We start from the raw sequence: 20,616 nt of genomic DNA on the forward strand, positions 1-20,616 counted from the left end.
GATTCTACTGGGAGAGGACCTTGAAAGCTTGCTCCTGGTTTCCCTGGACTTCACCTTTGCTGAAGTCGTTCGCTCTGTATTCTTTCACTCTGTATTCTTTTGCTGTAATAAACTACAGCCATGAAGAAGACTCTATGCTGAGTGCTGTAAATCCTCCTAGTCAAGCACTGAACCTGGAAGAGGTCTCAGGGACTTCCCAACACACTCTCCTGTACCTTCCCCACAAAACTAAAGTAGGAGAAGCTAACAATCACTCCAAGTGGCGATGTCTAAAAACAGAGCATCTGGTAAAGATTAACATTGTAGCTCAATGCCACAGCGCACTTTCCTCCGTCCATCCAGACAACACCACGTTTAATGGAAAGAATAGGCGTTGACAGGTTTAATGATGAAGAGGCAATGCAGACGGATATTTACACACAAAACAATGAAAGCCCAATACCCTGTACCTTCTAAAGCTATGAAGCACATTAACACCTGCCACATTTATTAGTGTTGTGAGGAAAGCCTGCCTTACACTAAATACCCCTTGGAAAAAGAGATAAATTGGTAAAAATGGGGTTTTAAATATCAGGAAACAAGTGATACCACACATGGCAGGTACCTCTCAAACAATCTGAGATAAGAACGTCTACTCACCATCAGCCAGGCGTTCCCGCCAGCTCTGAGCCGCGTGGGTGAAAAACTCGTTATTCAGTGCACTGCTGCTGAGACGCAACAGGCCGTCTGTCCCCACCTAGAAGGATCAGGCACATAACCCGATAAATAAAAAACTTAGAAGGACAACACAAGCTCGCTCAGAGAGAAGCATAGAAGAGGCGGCGTATCCGTACCTGTCTGTCCACTTCAGGCAGGAGGAAAAGGAGCTGCTGCTGGAAGTGGGATGGCAGGGCGTGGAAGGTCCGAGAATTTATCAGGGCCCGAAGGTTGGTATTGACAAGAATGGACCCAGGTGTCTCAAAATCTACCTCTTCCCCTCTGTTGCGCTTCATTTGACCTGTGATTTTTGAAGCAATAAAAAGTAACGTATACATTTTCAGCTTCTAAAAGCAGAAGAAACAAATGCTAACTGTAGGGGGAAACTTTGGTGGCACCCAAGCTACTCAGAACTTATCAGCACACAATCTGCTCGACTACCCAGTACACCCTAACCTATATGTTACAATTATTCTCCCCAGGTAACTGTCATTGCCAGCAATCCCAAGACAACACTTGGGCTGCATCTTCTCACATAAGACTGTACTAGGCTGTGTCACAGCCTGAAGAGGACACACTTCCCCATAAAACCAGGCAGGGCAGGCCCTGACCCTCCCTCCAAAGCTGGAGAACAAGTTCCACAAAGTCAGCTGGTGAAATGATGGAAGTTGTCTAAAAGCAAATCTATTATCGTCCTATGGGAAAATCTGCAGAAGCCTTCTTGTGAATGGGCCGAAGAGGTATGATCTCCATGCAGAAAGGTACTAAGGGTTGTTTAAAGCCCACGAAAATGTCAATACCTCTCACAGAAGCCTCAGCAAATGTTACTTTAATTTTTTTTTAAAAATCACTTAGAATAGACACCTGTTAATCTTAGATTGAGCACTGCTGAGGAATTGGAAAAGCAGACCTAGTTCCGGTTTGGGCAATGGTTTATTCTAATTTCACAAGCTAACTCTTAATGGTTTCTTGTGGCCCATCTACAAACAGCCAGCATGTGGGCTTTGAGATATAAATCCTGAAATAGCAAACAGTATATTGGCCTTGTAAGTAAACCTACTGGGTATGGGAGGTGCACACTACTGAATTTGTTTGCATCTCCCAAATTCAAATTAGGCTTCCACTCAATATGCTGACTGGGCTATAGAAAAGGGCATCTGACAGAGACTACGATGCTGAGAACAAATATGGCAGGATGTTAAAAAAGAAAGAAAATGGATGTTGGAATTCTTCACTGAGAAGCTCAGAAGCAATTTTCACTCACATAGACAGACTGAGCAAGACCACTAAAGCAGGCAGACTAGGCCCTTACAGGGACATACGAGGAGCAATGTGGCACCATCTTTGCCCACAAGGAACTCTCTCTCAGTCTAGCAGAGACTATCTATATGTGGAATAACCAAAATGCAAGGTAAAATTAAACAAAAAACAGAGGACCACCCAAGATAAACTGGTAAAAGAAGTAGACTTCTTCATGTCACTTGGCCTGCAGGGGCCCCCTTTACAGGCAAAGAAATGAGTGCCAAGCCACTCACCTGTGGCCGGCTTCCGGAAGCCTCTCAGGAGCGGGGCAGGGTCCCGGGCGACCTCGGCCTGGCCACGAATAGCAGCGCTGCCCAGGGCCAGAGAGCCGCTGCTGCTGCTGGACGGGCTGCCACTCTCGCCATCGGCTTGGCGGCCCGAGAACCCTGAAGGCACATCATTCCACTGGTCAAAAGTATCACCCGCCATGCCCATGGCTCTTAGACAAGCTTCCTTCTCCCAACTCTCCCTGAGGTGCTGCCAGCTATACCGGGTGCTTCCATGGCCCAGCCTTGGGCTGTCAGAGCTCAACACCGCAGGCGCTGGCTTTAAAATACCATATAAGAATGCCAAACTGCCATCTTAGTTTGTACAGCACTGCACCTTTTACAAAAAGCACCTGCACACTCCATCCGACCTTCACAGCCACCCTGTGAGGCAACGGGGAGGGCACGGCAGAGCCCAGCACTGGAACCTAGGTCAGGTCTCGCCACCACAGAGTGCTGCTGCCAGAGGAGGGTCTCCTGACTCCACTGGCATTGCACTACCTAGGTCAGAAACTGCTGCCTCTGGGAGGTAGCCCCAGGAGCTGAGGAAGAGGCACCACAACCCAGATCTCATACATACCTGATGCAGATTCCACGTGGGCCCCGTTTACCTTCAGAGGAGTCAGGACAACTCGAGGCAGCATCACACCAGTCTTTTTCTTTTGCTTGTTTGCCTATATCCCCAGAGGAATCCAAAGAATCTGAGTCACCTGCAAGGCCACAGTGCAGTCCCTCTCCACTATGTCTCCACTCACCGTCTTGTAAAACAGAGTTTGTATTCGACGAACTCAGGCAGGTAATGCTAACAGCAGCACTGTTATTGGGCCAGGTGCCAGTCCCTGTGCCAAGCATCACCCACGCTGAGAAGAATCTACCATTATCCCCATTTTACAGATAAGGAATTTGCCCAAGGTCCCAAAGCTCGTGAGTGAAAGGGCCAAAATTCAAACCACTAACTCCCCGGCTCCCATTCTCCCCATTCTACACAATGCTCTACTTCTCCCTGGTTATCCAGCCATGTAAAGAGAGAAAAAACAACAACAAATCACTCTGCTGTCAGATCTATGACCCACTTTTCCTCCGGCCCACTTTTAAAAGGTACTAACAGGTGGAGACCAAATTGACTTTCTCCACTCTTCAAACACACATCACAATTAACTATAGGATGGACAGTCCTATCTGTGCCTGGCCTCTCTTATCCCCCTATCACCAACTCTCCTCCCTACCTGTGAGGAAGCTCTGTAGCTGTCCCTGGGATTGGAAAGAGGCCGACTCTGAGATTCTGTAGAACAGGATGCATTAGAAGATGTTTCATCAAGTGATACTGGAAGGGAGGGAAATAAAGGTTAGTGCCTAATAACTGCTTATGGCTCTTTACCCATCTTGTTAAGGGCACTTACCATCATTTTCACCACTCACAGTGCTGGTTTCATTAGACCCACAGCTCTCTACATCAGCTGTGTCCTCTGGCTCCTCTCCCTCCACTGCGGCTGGATTGCGAGACCACTGCAGGGCATCCTTCTGTGACAGGAAGGAAAACTAGGGTGAGCAAAACCCTACAAATCGATCAAGCACAGTAGTAATTTCTAAACATGTATTGCTTTTCCCTTTCTGACTTTCTCAGCAAGTTCTTTTCAAACATATATCAAGAAAGTGAGATAAAACTCTGCACTCAATCATTCACTAAATATTTATGGGTGACCCCTATAAATGCTAGTTTCTGGGGATAGGGTGGGATATCAGGAGTAGGAAACAGGCCTAGCCTCAAGGAGCTGAACTGAGTGGGGAAGAGAAATCAAACCTATTATACTCCAAAGCACAGTGAGAGGTACACAGAGAAATGCAGCAGCTCAGAAGAGGGGCATCTAAGTCCTGAAGTTTAAGAGGGCATGGGGTACAGAAACTGGATTAAGAATCAGGGAGATAAGCTTCCAAAAAGCTCAGTTTTAAAAGGTGTTCGCTAATCCCTGGCCTGGACGGCTCAGTTGGTTAGAGCACTGTCCTCTACACCAAAAGGTGGCAGGTTTGATTCCCGGTCAGGAGTGCATGCAGGAGGCAACCAATCGATGTTTCTCTCTCACATCAATGTTTCTCTCTCTCTCTCTCTCTTTCTCTCTCTCTCTCTCTCTCTCTCTCTCTCTCTCTCTATCTCTCTCTCTCTCTCTCTCATCAATTTACTAAAATAAATTCTTAAAAAAATAAAAAAAGATGTTAGCTGCCCTAACTGGTTTGGCTCAGTTGATAGAGCATCAGCCTGCAGACTGAAGGGTCCCAGGTTCTATTGTGGTCAAGGGCACATGGCGTCTCTGTAGTCAGGGGAATGATTTGAGTTTTAGAAATTTCATTCTGTTAAGCATGGGAAGTCTGGAGGAAGAAGAATCACACTGACAGAAATGAAAATGATGAAGATCTAAAGTAAGATAGTGAAAATGAAGCAAGAGTATGGAGGAGTGCTCCACTCCAAGTTTCAACTAATAAATGCTTCTTCTAGCAGGCTCTGTTGTAGAGTCTCAGAATTAAACTCCACCCATCCCTAAGAAAAAATTAGGAGCTACCTTACATCTTGAAACTAGGATGAATACTGGAATTTGGAGAGAAGAGATGAGCAGAGATAAGTTGGAACGGGATGTCTTCTTTGAATAAAAGTATGTGGAGGTTAGGTAAAATCATGACTTTACCTCTTACAAATATACCAGAAATTTATAAAGGACATCCACAAAAGTCTAACTCATCAATTTCATGGGTTCCTTTGACTACTATTTTAAGTTTTCATTAATTTAAGCCCAAATCAGACTGACTTAAAGTAATTAAAAAAACCCCAGCTTTTTAGATCTTTATCTCTTTTCCCTACTGGCTAGAAATGCTCCTCTGAATCAAAAGCTAAAGAATATTTTCAGTATTAAGCTTGTAATTATGGTAATTGACTGCCATGTTTCTGGAATGATGCAACAAATTTATCTCTGAGAAAGTAAATTTTAAACCAAAAATATAAAAAATGTACATACCTTTTAACCAAACACTTCTATTTCTGAGACTTAATATGTTAAAACATAATAAACTTAAAAAGAATAATCCTTCAAAATAAGAAAATCAAGTGAACTAAATTAAGATCCTTTGTTCATCAAAAGACACCATTAATACCCTGCTGGTGTGGTGCAGTGGTTGAGCATCAACCCATGAACCAAGTGGTTCAATTCCCAAACACATTGTGGGCTCAATCCTCAGTAGGGGGTGTGCAGGAGGCAGCCAATTGATGATTCTCTCTCATCATTAATGTTTCTATCTCTCCCTCTTCCCTCCTCTCTCTGAAATCAATAAAACCATTTTTTTTTGAAAGACACCATTAAGAGTTAAAAGGGCAAGCTACCTACAGAGATGGGGAAGATATCTGCAACTCATATAACCCCCAACAAAGATCTTGTAGCTAGACCATAAGTCAGTAAGAAAAGGGCAGCCCAGAAGAAAAATAGGCATAAAATGCGAATATGGCATTATGCCAAAGAGGATATCCAACACTCACATTAAAAGGTATTTAACCTAACAATAAAAGACACAAAATTATGCAAATTAAAACCACAATGAGGTATTATCGCATCCTTAAAAGGCTAAAATTAAAGGTTAGCAATGCCAAGTAGTGTTATTGTGGATGTAAAACGGTTATACTGAAAATGGATCCAGCCATTTGAGAATACAGTTTGGCATTATCTGGTAGTTGAAAATACAAACATCCTATGACTCTGCAATGTCAGTCCTAGGTTTGGATTCCCTAGAGAAATACATATTTATACACATCAAAATTCACATCCAGATATTAATGGCAGCATCGTCTGTAACTTGGGCTATAAACAACCAAAGTGTCCATCATCAGTAGAATCAATACATGGTTAGTGTGCTCAATAAATGGACATTATAAAATAAAAAATGAATGAACTACAACTACTCACAACAATATGGATGGTTCTTAAAAACAAATGAAAGAATAGAACAAAAGAATGCATAACGTAATTTATTTCATTTGCAAAAAGTTCAAAACAGACAAAATTAAACTATAGTGTTGGAGATGCAAATATAAATAAATAACAATAAAGAAAAGCAAGAAGCCCAGCAGGCATGGCTCAGTGGATAGAGCGTCAGCCTGCAGAGTGAAGGCTCCCAGGTTCGATTCCAGTCAAGAGCACATGCCTACGTTGCAGGCTCAATCCCCAGTGTGGGGCATGCAGGAGGCAGCCGATCGATGATTCTCTCTCAACATTAACGTTTCTATCTCTTCCTCCCTTTCCCTTCCTCTCAGAAATCAATTAAAAAAATATTTTAAAAAAAGAAAAGCAAGAAAATAACTTCTATGAAGTCAGGGGAATGAAGGGTGTTGCAATTAAGAAGGGGTACACGGTGGCTCCTGGCCATGTTAGATGTCTTGATCTGAGTAGTATTTAGAAAAGTGTTTACAGGCATACCTCAGAAATATTGTGGGTTTGGTTCTAGACCATCGCAATAATAAGTAACATGAATTTTTTGTTTTCCAAATGATATGAAAGTATGTTCACACTATAGTCTATTAACACATTGTTTGGGGGTAGTTTTTATCGCGCGCTAACAGCCGTGGCGCGGGCCATTTTTGCTAATTTTTTGCGCAAATGGCAACGTTCAGTAAAATTACAATAACTTTAGTTTACGTATTTATACGTTACCCGCATTCTACCGCTAGTCTATAAAAAACGTATTAATACGTGTCCCGCGCTCTACTACACTGGTAGAACATATAAATACGTAAAACGTGTAAACACGTTTCCCGCATACAATGTGTTAAGTATACAATAGCATTATCTCTAAAAACACAATGTGCCCTGGCTGGTGTTCTCAGTGGTTAGAACATCAGCCCGGCAACCAAAAGGGTCTTGGGTTCGATTCCCGTCAGGGACACATACCTGGGTTGCAGGTTCAATCCCCAGCCCTAGCCGCGGCACATACAGGAGGCAGCCAATCGATGTGTCACTCTGATGTTTTCTTTCTCTCTCCCTCTCTCTCGCCTCCCTCCCTCCCCTCTACTCTCTCTAAAAATCTACCTTAATTACAAAGTATTTTATTGCTAAAAAATGCTAACCATCATCTAAGTCTTCAGTGAGTCATAATCTTTTTTGCTAATGGAGGGTGTTATGGCTAGGGTGGTGGTTGCTGAAGGTGGGGTAGCTGTGGCAATTTCTTAAGACAACAATGAAGTTTGAAGCATCGACTGATTCTCCTTTCATGAACAATTTCTCTGCAGCATGCAATGCTATTTGACAGCATTTAACCCACAGAACTACTTTCAAAACTGGAGTGAATCCTCTCAAACCCTACAACTGCTACATCCACTAAATTTATGTAATATTCTAAATCCTTTGTTGTCATTTCAACAATCTTTATAACATCTTCACCAGTAGTAGATTCCATCTCAAGAAACCACTTTCTTTAATCATCCATGAGAAACAACTCTTCATCTGTTGAAGTTTTGTCATGAGATTGCAATTCAGTCACACCTTCAGGTTCCACTGCTAATTCTAGTTCTCTTGCTATTTCCATCACATTTGCAGTTACTTCCTCCACTGAAGTTTTGAAGCCCTCAAAGTCATCCAGGAAAATTGAAATTAACTTCTTCCAAACTTCTGTTAATGTGGATATTTTTATCTCTTCCCATGAATTATGAATGTCCTCAATGGTATCTAGAATGGTGAATCCTTTCCAAGAGGTTTTCAATTTATGTTACCCAGATCCATCAGAGGAATCACTATCTACAGCAGCTATTATAGCCTTAAAAAATATTTTAAAAAAAGAAAAGCAAGAAAATAACTTCTATGAAGTCAGGGGACTTTAAGGCTATCTACAGCAGCTATTATAGCTATTACTGCTTAAATAATACTTGAAAGTCAAAATTACTCATTGACCCATTGGCTGCAGAACAGATGTGTTAGTAGGCATGAAAACATTAATCTCATTGTACCTCTCCTTAAGAGATCTTGGGTGATCTTCTGTTGTAGAGTCTCAGAATTAAATGAGGAAGAACAATATTTTTTGTTAAATATATTTTTATTGCCTGGCTAGCATGGCTCAGTGGTTGAGCGTTGACCTACGTACGACCCAGGAGGTCATGGTTCAATTCCTGGTGGGGGCATATGCCCAGGTTACAGGCTCAATCCCCAGTGTGGGGCATGTAGGAGGCAGCCAATCGATGAGTCTCTTATCATTGATGTTTCTATCTCTCCTCCCTTCCTCTCTGAAATCAATAAAAATATTTTTTAAAATGCTCGAAGTCACTGATCATCAGAGGAAAGGTGCAAATTAAAATGACAATGAGGTACATACACCATCTCACACCTGTCAGAATGGCTACCATCAACCAATCAACAAAAGATAGGTGCTGGTGAGGATGAGGAGAAAAGGGAACCCTAGTACACTGCTGGTAGGAATGCAGACTGGTACGGCCATTATGAAAAACAGTATGGAATTTCCTGAAAAAAATTAAATATGGAACTGCTATTTGACTTCTAGGAATATATCCTAAGAGACCCCAACAAACAATAAAAAAGAATGTATGCACCCTTATGTTCACAGCAGTGCAATTTACAATAGCTAAGATCTGGAAATAGCTCAAGTGCCCAACAATGGATGGGTGGATAAAAAAGTTGTAGTACATTTACACTATGAAATACTATGCAGCAGTAATAAAGAAGGATCTCTTACCCTTTGAGGCAGCATGGAGGGACCTGGAGAGTATTATGCTAAGTGAAATAAGCCAGTCAAAGAAAGGTAAGTACTGTATCACATGACCTCACTATACGTGGAATCTAATGAACAAAATAAACCGATGGACAAAATAGACCAGAGACATAGAAACATGGAAGAGACTGTGGAATCTCAGAGGGAATGCAGAGATGGGTTGGAAGAGATCAACCAAAGAACTTGTATGCATGTATGCATAATCCCTGGACAGAGACAATAGGATGAAGGCCTGGAGCAGGGGAGGGGAGGAGGAAGGACAGACGTGGGGGGGGGGGGGGGTGGCGGCGGCAGGGGACAGGCTAAAAGGAGTCAATGGGGAAGTAGGGCAACATATGTAATGCTTTCAGCAATAAAGATTCAATTTTTAAACATTTTTCCTGAGTGTGATAATTATATAGTGCTTACTACGTAGAAAATTGCCCTTAGATCAGTGATGGCGAACCTTTTGAGCTCAGCGTATCAGCATTTTGAAAAACCCTAACTTAACTCTGGTGCTGTGTCACATATAGAAATTTTTTGATATTTTCAACCACAGTAAAACAAAGACTTATATTTTTGATATGTATTTTATATATTTAAATGCCATTTAACAAAGAAAAATCAACCAAAAAAATGAGTTCACGTGTCACCTCTGACACGCATGTCATAGGTTCGCCATCACTGCCTTAGATCAATGTATACTCCTTGTGTCCTGTCCTTTCCCTCATTTTTAAAAACTGAGGTATTACTTACATAGAATGAAATGCATAGATCTTAAGTAGACTATCTGATAGGTTTTGACAAACACACATCAAGGTATAGAACATAGCCCTAGCTGGTTTGGCTCACTGGATAGAGCATCAGCCTGTGGACTGAAGGGTCCTGGTTTGATTCTGGTCAAGGGCTCTTAGCTCGGGTTGCAGGCTCCTCCCTGGTCAGGGCTCGTAAGGAGGCAACCAATCAATGTGTTGTTTCTCTCACATCAATATTTCTCCCTGTCTTTTCCCTTTCTCTTCCACTCTCTAAAAATCAATGGGAAAAAAAAAAAACTAACCTAAGGTGAGGATTAAAAAAAAAAAAAAAGATATAGAACATAGCCCTAGCCGGTTTGACTCAGTGAATAGAGTGTTGGCCCGCAGACTGAAGGATCATGGGTTCAATTGCAGTCATGGGCACATAACTTGGTTGCATGTTCCCCAACCCTGGTCAGAGTATGTGAAGGAGGCAACCAGTCGGTGTGTCTTTCTCACACTGATGTTTCTCTCTGTCTCTCCCTCGCCCCCTCCAAAAATCAATGGAAAAATATCCTCGGGTAAAGATTAATAAAAAGAATAATAATAAAATAAACTTTAAATGTTTATTCTAGAACTGAGCAAATAAGTATATATACAGTAGATAATGGGAGGCAAGTTTCTCAGTTTTGAGTAGCAAATACTACATAAAGGGGAAAAGCTACTGGTTCTCAACCTCCCTAATGCTGCGACCCTTTAATACAGTTCCTCATGTTGTGGTGAAACCCAACCATAAAATTATTTTCGTTGCTACTTCATAACTGTAATTTTGCTACTGTTATGAATCATAATGTAAATATCTGATATGCAGGATGTATTTTCATTGTTCGTGACCCACAGGTTGAGAACCGCTGAACCCTGTAATAAAAGACTGGAATTGAAGGTATCAGTATGAACCAACATATGTAAAGAGAGACAAATGCAGAAATAGACATAGATGTGTACATGTACACTGTTCTTAACTAAAAGGACCCAGAGCTCCCTGGGAAACAGCTTAGCTTGTGAATATACAAGCTATGCCAACATCTTACTGGGCCAGAAAGCAAATAAGTAAAAAATGTTTAGGACATATTAGAAGGACATAAAAACTAGAGTGAAGGGAGTCCTACTGGGCAACACTGTACAATCTGCACATTAAAGTTAAAAATGATAGGAACAGATAATTCAACAATAAAATAGGAAGCCATAATGAAAAAACAAATGTGGGAGGAAGGAAGGCTCTTCCTTACTGTTGAATGCCAATTAATAAATGTCATATGAACAGTGGAATTTTAAAAAGCACCACTTGACCACCATCACAGTAATAATGGTTGTTTCAGGAAAGAATCATTCATCACTAAAACTAGTGAATGCAAGTTTGACAAGACTACCTATATCTCACAAGATAATTTTATTTCTAGTGCAGAAACATGACAGACCATCCTAACCAAATGACTGAAGTTGTCATTATCAGAAATCAAACAAATATTTGTCTCCTGATAAAATACACTGAGAAAAAACATCACTTCTGAAATATTCCTGTCAAAAATATACTACTTGAATCTGATAAATTAAAAAACATCAGGTCCTGGTCAAGGGCATGTACCTTGGTTGCGGGCACGTCCCCAGTGAGGGGTGTGCAGGAGGCAGCTGATCCATGTTTCTCTCTCATCGATGTTTCTAACTCTCTATCCCTCTCCCTTCCTCTCTATAAAAAATCAATAAAATATATTTTAAAAAAAAGAAAAGAACTTGCATGTTGGTGAAGGAAGAAGCTAGGTGGGACAACAGTTGAAATCTACAGTAAAAACCAGATGGTCCAAGGTGTCCTGTAGGCTGTAAAATGCTGTGTTAATCAGAATGCCATTTATTTTTTGTTAAAATCATTTTTATTACTGGAATGCATAATTTTTAAATATGTAAATAGTTTTAAACCTGGAAAAAAAACAAAACAAATGAAAGAAATTTGACAAAAAAATACCATATGATCCAGAATTGGATGGCTCCTCACCAAAATCTCATTTAATTACTATAAAATAATAGGAAATTTTGACTAAAGTATCCAGATTAGATAGTAAGCAGTACTACTACTTTATCAATGTTAATTTTCTGATTTTGATAACTGCCAGAGGATTATGAAAGAGAATTTCCAAATAAAATGTAGGGAGAAGAGAATGATAAAGCAAATGTGATGTCAGAAATTAAATAAGAATGTGAGTTTTTTAAAATCAACTATACATATGCTAAAGCTGAAAAACCATTTCTACTTACAATAGAATCAAAAATTTAAAATACTTAGGAAACCATAAAATACTGCTCAGAAAAAGTAAAGAAGACCTAAATAAATGAAGAGATGTGTACCATACTCATAAATTAGAAAAATCAATGTTAAGATTAGGTCTCCCCAAAATAATCTATAGATTCAACACAACCTCAATCAAAACCCCAACAGGCACTGTTCTATTAAAAAACTGGCAAGCTGATTTTAAATTTTATATGAAAATATAAAGGGTCTTGAACAGTCAAAACAATCTTGAAAAGGAAGAAGAGAGTTAGAACTACTAGCACTACTTGATTAAAGACCTAAACACAGTCACACAAATACAATCAACTGACTTTGGACAAAGGTATCAAGGCTATTCAATGGGGAAAGGAAAATCATTTCCACAAATAATGGTGGAACTAGATAAACAAAAACACAAACCTGAACATTACCTCAAACTACACACAAAAATTAAAGGTGAACCACAAATGTAAATGTAGGAGCCAGAAATAGAAAGCTTCTAAAATATTTCTAAAAACATTAACTATATATTTTTTAGTTTGATAAAATGGGCTGTCTCAAAATTGAACAGTTCTAATCAAAGACTCCTTAATAAAAATGAAAAAGTAGCTAACAGAGTAGGAGAAATTGTTTATAATACATATATTTGAAACACAGTGCATTAAAGAAAAATTTCAACAAACTCAAAACAAAAGAACAAAAAAAACCTATTTTTTTTTTAAGTGAAGAGCTGCCATTTTCTTTCCCAAATTAATCTTTCCTTCCATTGGGAGGAGAATAGCATCCCCAGTGATCTAGAGTAGAGTATCAGCCTGAGTGGGACACAGAAAATATCCACGTATGAGAGTGACATGTGAGAGTTAGAGCTCAAGAAAGATGAAATGTCCAAACAAAAAATGACAAGGGGCCCTAACCGGTTTGGCTCAGTGAATAGAGCGTCAGCCTGCAGACTCAAGGGTCCCAGGTTCGATTCTGGTCAAGGGCATGTACCTTGGTTGCGGGCACATACCCAGTAGGGAGTGTGCAGGAGGCAGCTGATCGATGTTTCTCTCTCATTGATATTTCTAACTCTCTATCCCTCTCCCTTCCTCTCTGTAAAAAATCAATAAATACGTATTTTTTAAAAAATGACAAGGGGCAGAGCATCAAAGCCCAAGTTGAGTGAGGATGGCATACAGTATATGAGAGGGCAAACTGGTGTGGAGGATCAGAGCTTGTGCAGGTGAGGCAACCACCCATGGGGAGCCAGCCAATGAGGATTCTTTGTGAGGGAGTGCCAGCAACAGTGATGGAATAGGAGATTAGTTATTTAAGAAGGTGTGAGGATTAAACATGTAAGTTACAAATATGGAAAGGGAGAAAACTAGAACGAACCCTCTGGACTTGCATTAGAATTTGTCACTGGTGTAAACTCATGATTGTTACCATATTTAGTTAGATAAAACTAGACATAAATATAGATGTAAATGTATGTATGTATGTAAATATATCCAAATATTTCTTAGTCTCTTCCTACTAAGAGGAACTGGGCTCAGCAACACCCCAACACACACATCTAGAACCTAGATCTTGGCTTCTAAATACCACTGAATATTAAAATAACCAAACAATAAACAATTAGAAAACAAAATTAAAATCACAATACCACTTACAATAGCTTCCCCAAAAATTAAATACTAATGTATAGAGAAATGAAATATTTTCCCATTAAAACCTGCATGCAAATTTTATTTGGATAGTCCCAAACTGATAACAAACAACCCAAATGTTCTTCAATGGAAGAATGGCTAAACAACCTGTGCCTATAAAATGGAATACTGCTTAACAATAAAAAGAAATAGTGTTGATACACAACCTGGATAGATCTCAAAGGTACTACTCCCAGTGAAAAAAACAATCTCAAAGGGTAACATTATATAATTTTTTTAAAAAAATATGTTTTATTGATTTTTTACAGAGAGGAAGGGAGAGAGATAGAGAGTTAGAAACATCGATGAGAGAGAAACACCGATCAGCTGCCTCCTGCACACCCCCCACTGGGGATGTGCCCGCAACCCAGGCACATGCCCTTGACCGGAATCGAACCTGGGACCCTTCAGTCTGCAGGCCGACGCTCTATCCACTGAGCCAAACCGGTTTCGGCAACATTATATAATTTTTATTTATACTACCTTCTGGAAAGGATAAAAATATAGTCAGTATTAATAGTTTTCTATAGTTATATATCAAATTACCACAAGCTTAGGGGCTTAAAACAACACACATTTATTATCTCAAGTTTCCAGGGGTGAGGGTCTAGGGGTGGTTTGGCTAGATACTCCCCTCAGGGGCTCAGAAGGTTCACATCAAGTAGTCAACTGAGCTCTCTCTATGGAGCTCAGTTTCCTTTGCCAAGGTCACATGCTTATAGGCAGAAAACAATGTCTTGTGGTTGTAAGACTAAGGTCACTTTCTTGCTGGCTGTCAACTGGGGCCTACACTCAGGGATCACTGCAGTTCTTGCCACGTGGCACTCTCATGATATAGCAGCTTGCTTCTTCAAAGCCAGCAGAACTGCTTACTTCCTCTATCTGACTTTCAGGTCCTCTTTTAAAGGGCTTGCCTAATTGGGCCAAGCCAACTCAATTTCTTTGGGCTAATTTAAGTACATCTGACCTTAAGCACATTTGCTAAATCTCTTCACTTTTGCCATGTCCTATTGGTAAAAGCTAATTACAGTTCTCATCCCATGCCAGAGAGATTATAGAAAGGCACAGGTATTAGGGATCACCTTAAAATTCTGCCTAACACATCCAGCCTGCAGGCATCCCTCCAACTGACCACAGTTATGAGAGCCCAGCACAGATAATCTCAAATAATCTAAGTCAGGCCAGACCAGAAAAAAATGCCCATTCAACCCAAAGAACTGAGAGTTAAACATACAATTGTTGTTTTAAGCACCAAGTTATGGGATGGTTTGTTCCACTGCAAAAGCTAACTGATACAAAATACATAAAATACTTAGCCATCCAGAATAATCAGAAGAGGCTCAAGATCAGGCAGGTTTCTATAAATGGGGCCAGCAATTGCCAAAATGAAATGTATACACACAAATTTCTAATCTAAAAATAAAACAAGAAATTAAGTTTCAACCATTTAATATATGGTTTGACGCTGCTGCCCTTCCATAATTCCTACATCATATTTCAGTATTCTTAAATTCACTTATTTTCAGCATGTTCTTTATGTCTAATTAGGTGGATTAACAGATTTCATCTAGTTTTAACTAGGCTTAAAAACATTACTATAAAGAAAAGACAGTTTGGAAATAATACTGATAATGGAAATACAAGAGACACTAAGAAAACGGCAGAGCTGACATTTTTACACCAAGCATTCTACATAACAAAAGGCGAATATGCAAACTGTCCCCTTGACAAGGATTTCCAACACGTTCAACCAGGAATTCGAAAAGGGGGCGGGGCCAGCCAGACCCCACCCGTGCACGAATTCGTGCACCAGGCCTCTAGAATAAAAATAAGATCAATAATGAGAAAATCATGCCTGAAAAAGTTAGCCAAAAGCATTAAAAATTAGATAAAACTCGTTGAGCCCTAGCTGTATGACTCAGTGGATGGAGCATTGGCCTGCGGACTGAAGGGTCCCAGGTTTGATTAGGGTCAAGGGCACATACCTCAGTAGCAGGTTTGATCCCCGGCCCTGGTAAAGGTATGTGCAGAAGGCAACCAATCGATGTGTCTCTCTCACATCAATGTTTCTCCCTCTCTCTTCCCCTCCCTTCCAATCTCTCTAAAAATCAATGGAAAAACATCCTCGGGTGAGGATTAACAAAAAAAACTAGTTGAAACATAACATATCCTCTATCATTTACTAATTTCACTCTAATATTAACTGATTATTTTTAAAGTATAGCATAATTTTAAAATGCTTTTACCATTTCACCCAGCTGGCATGGCTCAGTGGTTGAGTGTCAACCTATTAACCAGGAGGTCACGACTAGATCCCCAGTGTGGGGCATGCAGGAAGCAGCCAATCAATGATTCTCTCTCATCATTGATGTTTTTCTCTCTCTCTTCCTCTTCCTTCCTCTCTGAAATCAATAAAAATATACTTTAAAAATATATACTTTTAAATTTCCACTTTAGGGTGTACTTCACAATGGACATATTATAAAAGAATATAGCTAACTTACATCTAGATGTATATATAATCTATATGAATAAAAGGGTAATATGCTAATTAGACCAGACGTCCTTCCTGACAAAGCCAGGCCCGGTCAAAGCTGCCTATCCACAGTCCTGGATGCCAGTGGCTGTGGCTGCAGCCCGGGAGAGGGAGAAGCCTGCCTGCGGCCCCGGGCAGCAGCGCCTGTGGCCGGCCCGGGTCCCGGACGCCAGCAGCTGGCTGGAGGAAGGAATCCTGGGTCCCGGGTGCGGGGCCGAGCCAGAGGTGGTTAGAAGCAATCAGGCAGGCAGAGGTGGTTAGGGGCGATCAGGCAGGCGAGCAGTTAGGAGCCAGCGGTCCTGGATTGTGAGAGGCAGTCGGACATCCCCTGAGGGGTCCCAGACTGGAGAGGGTGCAGGCTGGGCTGAGGGACCCAGCCCTCTGGTGCACAAATTTCGTACACCAGGCCTCTAGTCTATAATAATAAAGGCATAATATGCTAATTAGACTGGACGTTCTTCCAGACAAAGCTGGACTGCGAGGGCCGAGGCAGCCACCACAGTTGTGAGGGCCCAGCCCCATGCACGAATTTCGTGAAGAGGGCCTTTAGTGTATAAACAAACATGTGCATAGGTGCACTCTCCCGCTGGGAAGCACACCCGGGCACTTCTCTTCCCCCACTTCTTCTTCCATGGTCACACATGTCCTAAACTCTAAGGGACCCCATGAGACAAGCTACAGGGAAGCAATGGGCAGCAGCAGCAGTTCGTCCTGGGCTAACACCCCTGAACATATCTACAAGGCCCCCTTTTCTCTGACTTCCCAGCAAGCCAAAGCAGCCCAGCCTAAGCTCTCCTGTTGCTTCTTCTATGCTAAGCCCTTCCTTGCTTCACTATCCTGAGTGTGCTTCTATGGTCAATAAATTCTTGCTTGCTTTGATGCAAAAGTTAAAAAACAAAAATAAGCCCTAGCTGGTCTGGCTCAGTGGATAGAGCTTCAGCCTGCAGACTGAAGGGTCCCAGGTTCGATTCTGGTCAAGGGCATAGGCCTGGGTTGTGGGTTTGATCCCCAGTAGAGGGTGTGCAGGGGTCAGCCAATCAAATGATTCTCTCTCATCATTGATGTTTCTATCTCTCTCTCTCTCTCCCTCTCCCTTCCTCTCTGAAATCAATAAAAATATATTTTTAAAATTTTAAATAAAATAAAAAATTTAAATAAAATAAACGTGTACATATATGTATGTGTATGTATGTACACACACACACACTGAGGATGTGAACTCAAAAATCTTTTTATTACCACTAGGGGATTAAAACAAAAAACAAAAAACAAAAAAAATACCTGAATACCACTGCCGTAGGTAGTGAAAAACAATACAGGGACATGATCAGAGATGTGCTTTAGAATCATCTGACAGCAGTCACTAATGGAAAGAGTCTAAAAATAAGAACACTAATTAAGAGACCAATGCAACAATCAGGCCACAGGTAATTACTGCCCGAGTAAGAATGAAAGAACTGTAAAAAAACAACTCTAATTAGCATTAAATTAAAATAAAAGGAAAGAACATATCTAAGCTATTTGTGTAAAAGAAAGAAAAGGAAATAAGAAAACATGTATAGTTTTACAAAAATAAACACAGAAAGGATAAACCCCACTTAACACAGCTTAAAAGAAAGACTCAAAAAGATACATTCCCAAGTAACTTTATTCACATTCCAGAACAAAGCTCAAAAATAGACATGAATACAAAAATATTCCCAGAAACCAAAATTTAATTCTCAGTGTCTGTCGACAAATCAAAAATTATTAAGAATGCATAGAAGCAGGGAAATTGGACCCATAATGACAAGAAAAATTAAAAAGTAGAAACAGACTAAAAAATGATAAATGGTGAAATAAGAATTGAAGCTATTATAACTATATTTCATGTGTTCAACATGTAAGAAATTAAAAACACCCAACTAGAACTTCTAGGAATAAAAACTATAGCAGGAAAAAAGGTTAATGACAAGAAGGTTAACCAGTAGAAACTACCCAAAAAGAAAGATAGTAAAAAGACTGAAAAAAATATGAATAGCTCATTTGTAAATTGAGGGACAACTTCAAGTGGCCAAATATATACTGGTTTGTAATTACAGTCCCCAACGAGGAAGGGGAGCTACTGAACAATTTTTGAAGAAATAATGACTATATATCTACCAAATTTGACCTAAGCAGTTTAATAAAACTCAGGCACAAGAAACATGAAGTAAACCACATCCTAATGAAACTGCTAGAAGGCAGTGGTAAAAAGAAAATATTAAAATTAAACAAAAGAAGGTAGAAAAGATATATTATTCACAGAGGAAGGAACAAAGATTAAAATAACAACAGAGTTCAAGCCCTAGCTGGGTTGGCTCAGTGGATAGAGCGTCGGCCTGCGGACTGAAGGGTCCCAGGTTCAATTCCAGTCAAGGGCTGTGGGCTTGATCCCCAGTAGGGGTCGTCCAGGAGGCAGCCGATCAGTGATTCTCTCTCATCATTGATGTTTCTATCTCTCTCTCCCTCTCCTTTCCTCCTATATATTTAAAAAATATGTTAAAATAAACAAATAAATAAAGTAACAATAGCGGTCAAATCAGAAATAATGCAAGCCACAGACATAAGGTGAAGGGAATTTTTAAAGCACAGAAAGAAAACAGTCATCCTGGAATTCTGTATCAAGTGAAAATATCTTTTAAAATAGAAGATAATTTGCCCAGGCAGTGTAGCTCAGTGGTTGAGCATCGACCCATGAACCAGGAGGTTGGGGCTCTATTCCTGGTCAGGGCACATGCCCGGGTTGTGGACTCAATCCTCAGTAGGAGGCATGCAGGAGGCAACTGATCTATGATTCTCTCTCATCATGGATGTTTCTCTCTTTCCTCTCTCTTTGAAATCAATAAAAACATTTTAAAATATTTTTAAAAATAAGATTGAAGATAATTTTTCAGACACACAAATGCCTTACTACTGCTGTAAGGTTCTTATAACAGCGGTTACAGTATTACTTGAAGGTAGACTGTGATAAGTTAAGTATCTATATAATAAACACTAAAGCAACCACCAAACAGCAAAATAAAGTTATAGCTAAGACAAAAAGATATACCAAAACTCCTCAAAGAACAGTAGTGGCCACTGCAATGATTCTTTCTGATAAGAATTGATGATAACACAAGGCAATCAAAGGCACTCTGATCAATCAAGCTGTAAATGGCCCATTAGTGATATAAACTGACATATCCCTTCAGCCTAATACATGCTATCTAGACAAAATGAAACCATCTCAGCAATACCACCACGGCATTACCAGTATCACATGAATCCTGGCAGAACTCAGAAACTTGTGTTTTAGTGAGTTACACCTAATTTACAGGATGTAACTACAAATGAACAATTTGTCACACATCTTCCAGTGAATATACAGGCCTGACACAAAAGCATTCATTTTCCAACCCAAATACATGGAAAAGCTATGCAAAATATAACACATACACATAGGCAAGCCCAAAAGCAAGAAAGAAATAGTCCCTGATGCTAGAAACAATGAAGCTACTCGAACCCAAGTAACTCTCAGGGTTACTAAAATCAGATACAGGTCTTAGGGCTTGGGACATGTGTTTTAATGCCTACAAAAGACTAACAGACAAGAAACTGAAAATGAGTTAGATCCATAAAATACCAAAAGATACAAAGAACTACACAGAAATAACATGAATTCCAAGAGAAGTCAGAGGTGAAAGAGTTACCTTGGAGAAACTGAAACTCCATGCCACAGGTAATGGGTTCCAAAATCACTCCATCCAAGAGGTCCAGGAACCCCAATCCAAGAAATTAGTCTAAGAACAGGTATGGCACTAAGGAAACCAATGGGTTGGTTCAACAGAAATGCAAAACTTCCTTAGGACACCTCTACCATAAGACGGATAAAAATAAATCTCACAGGTGATAAGCATTAAGTCAAAATTTTTAAAGAAGAAATGAACCACCAAAGCTGGGGAGGGTTTTCAGCAGACACAACAGAAAAATTGAGACCTCAATATCTAGGTAGGCTAGAACAGCAGTTGCCAACCGGTGGTCCGTGAGGTCCGAAAGGTTGGCGACGGCTGGACTAGAACAATAAAGAGGGTATAAAATGGCCTGACCTGCGTGGCTCAGTGGTTAAGTGTCAACCTATGAACCGGGAGATCATGGTTCAATTTCTGGTCAGGGCACATGCCTGGGTTGCAGGCTCAATCCCCAGTGTGGGGCATGCAGGAAGCAGCTGATCAATGATTCTCTCTCATCACTGATGTTTCTATCTCTCTCTCCCTCTCCCTTCCACTGTGAAATCAATAAAAATATATTTTTAAAAATAAAATAAAATATACAGAAATAG

At 40.3% G+C, this 20,616-nt stretch overlaps 1 protein-coding gene across 8 annotated transcripts in view; it reads right to left on the bottom strand.

Annotated features, from left to right (window-relative positions):
• ASXL1 (ASXL transcriptional regulator 1) overlaps window positions 1-20,616 on the bottom strand; it is a 62,758-nt gene that overhangs the window by 7,185 nt on the left and 34,957 nt on the right. For 7 of the 8 annotated variants that reach the window (XM_036321137.1, XM_036321140.1, XM_036321139.1 and 4 more), the window contains 6 exons: window positions 3,665-3,785; window positions 3,491-3,588; window positions 2,845-2,938; window positions 2,232-2,384; window positions 834-997; window positions 640-736 (listed from right to left, as the gene is read on the bottom strand). In XM_036321137.1, coding sequence (XP_036177030.1) covers window positions 640-736; window positions 834-997; window positions 2,232-2,384; window positions 2,845-2,938; window positions 3,491-3,588; window positions 3,665-3,785 — 727 coding nt within the window. The remainder of the gene's footprint in view (window positions 1-639; window positions 737-833; window positions 998-2,231; window positions 2,385-2,844; window positions 2,939-3,490; window positions 3,589-3,664; window positions 3,786-20,616) is intronic. The other variant, XM_036321141.1, reaches the window with a different exon arrangement.

Source organism: Myotis myotis, unplaced genomic scaffold, assembly GCF_014108235.1.
Source record: "Myotis myotis isolate mMyoMyo1 unplaced genomic scaffold, mMyoMyo1.p scaffold_m19_p_9, whole genome shotgun sequence".
NCBI lineage: Eukaryota > Metazoa > Chordata > Mammalia > Chiroptera > Vespertilionidae > Myotis > Myotis myotis.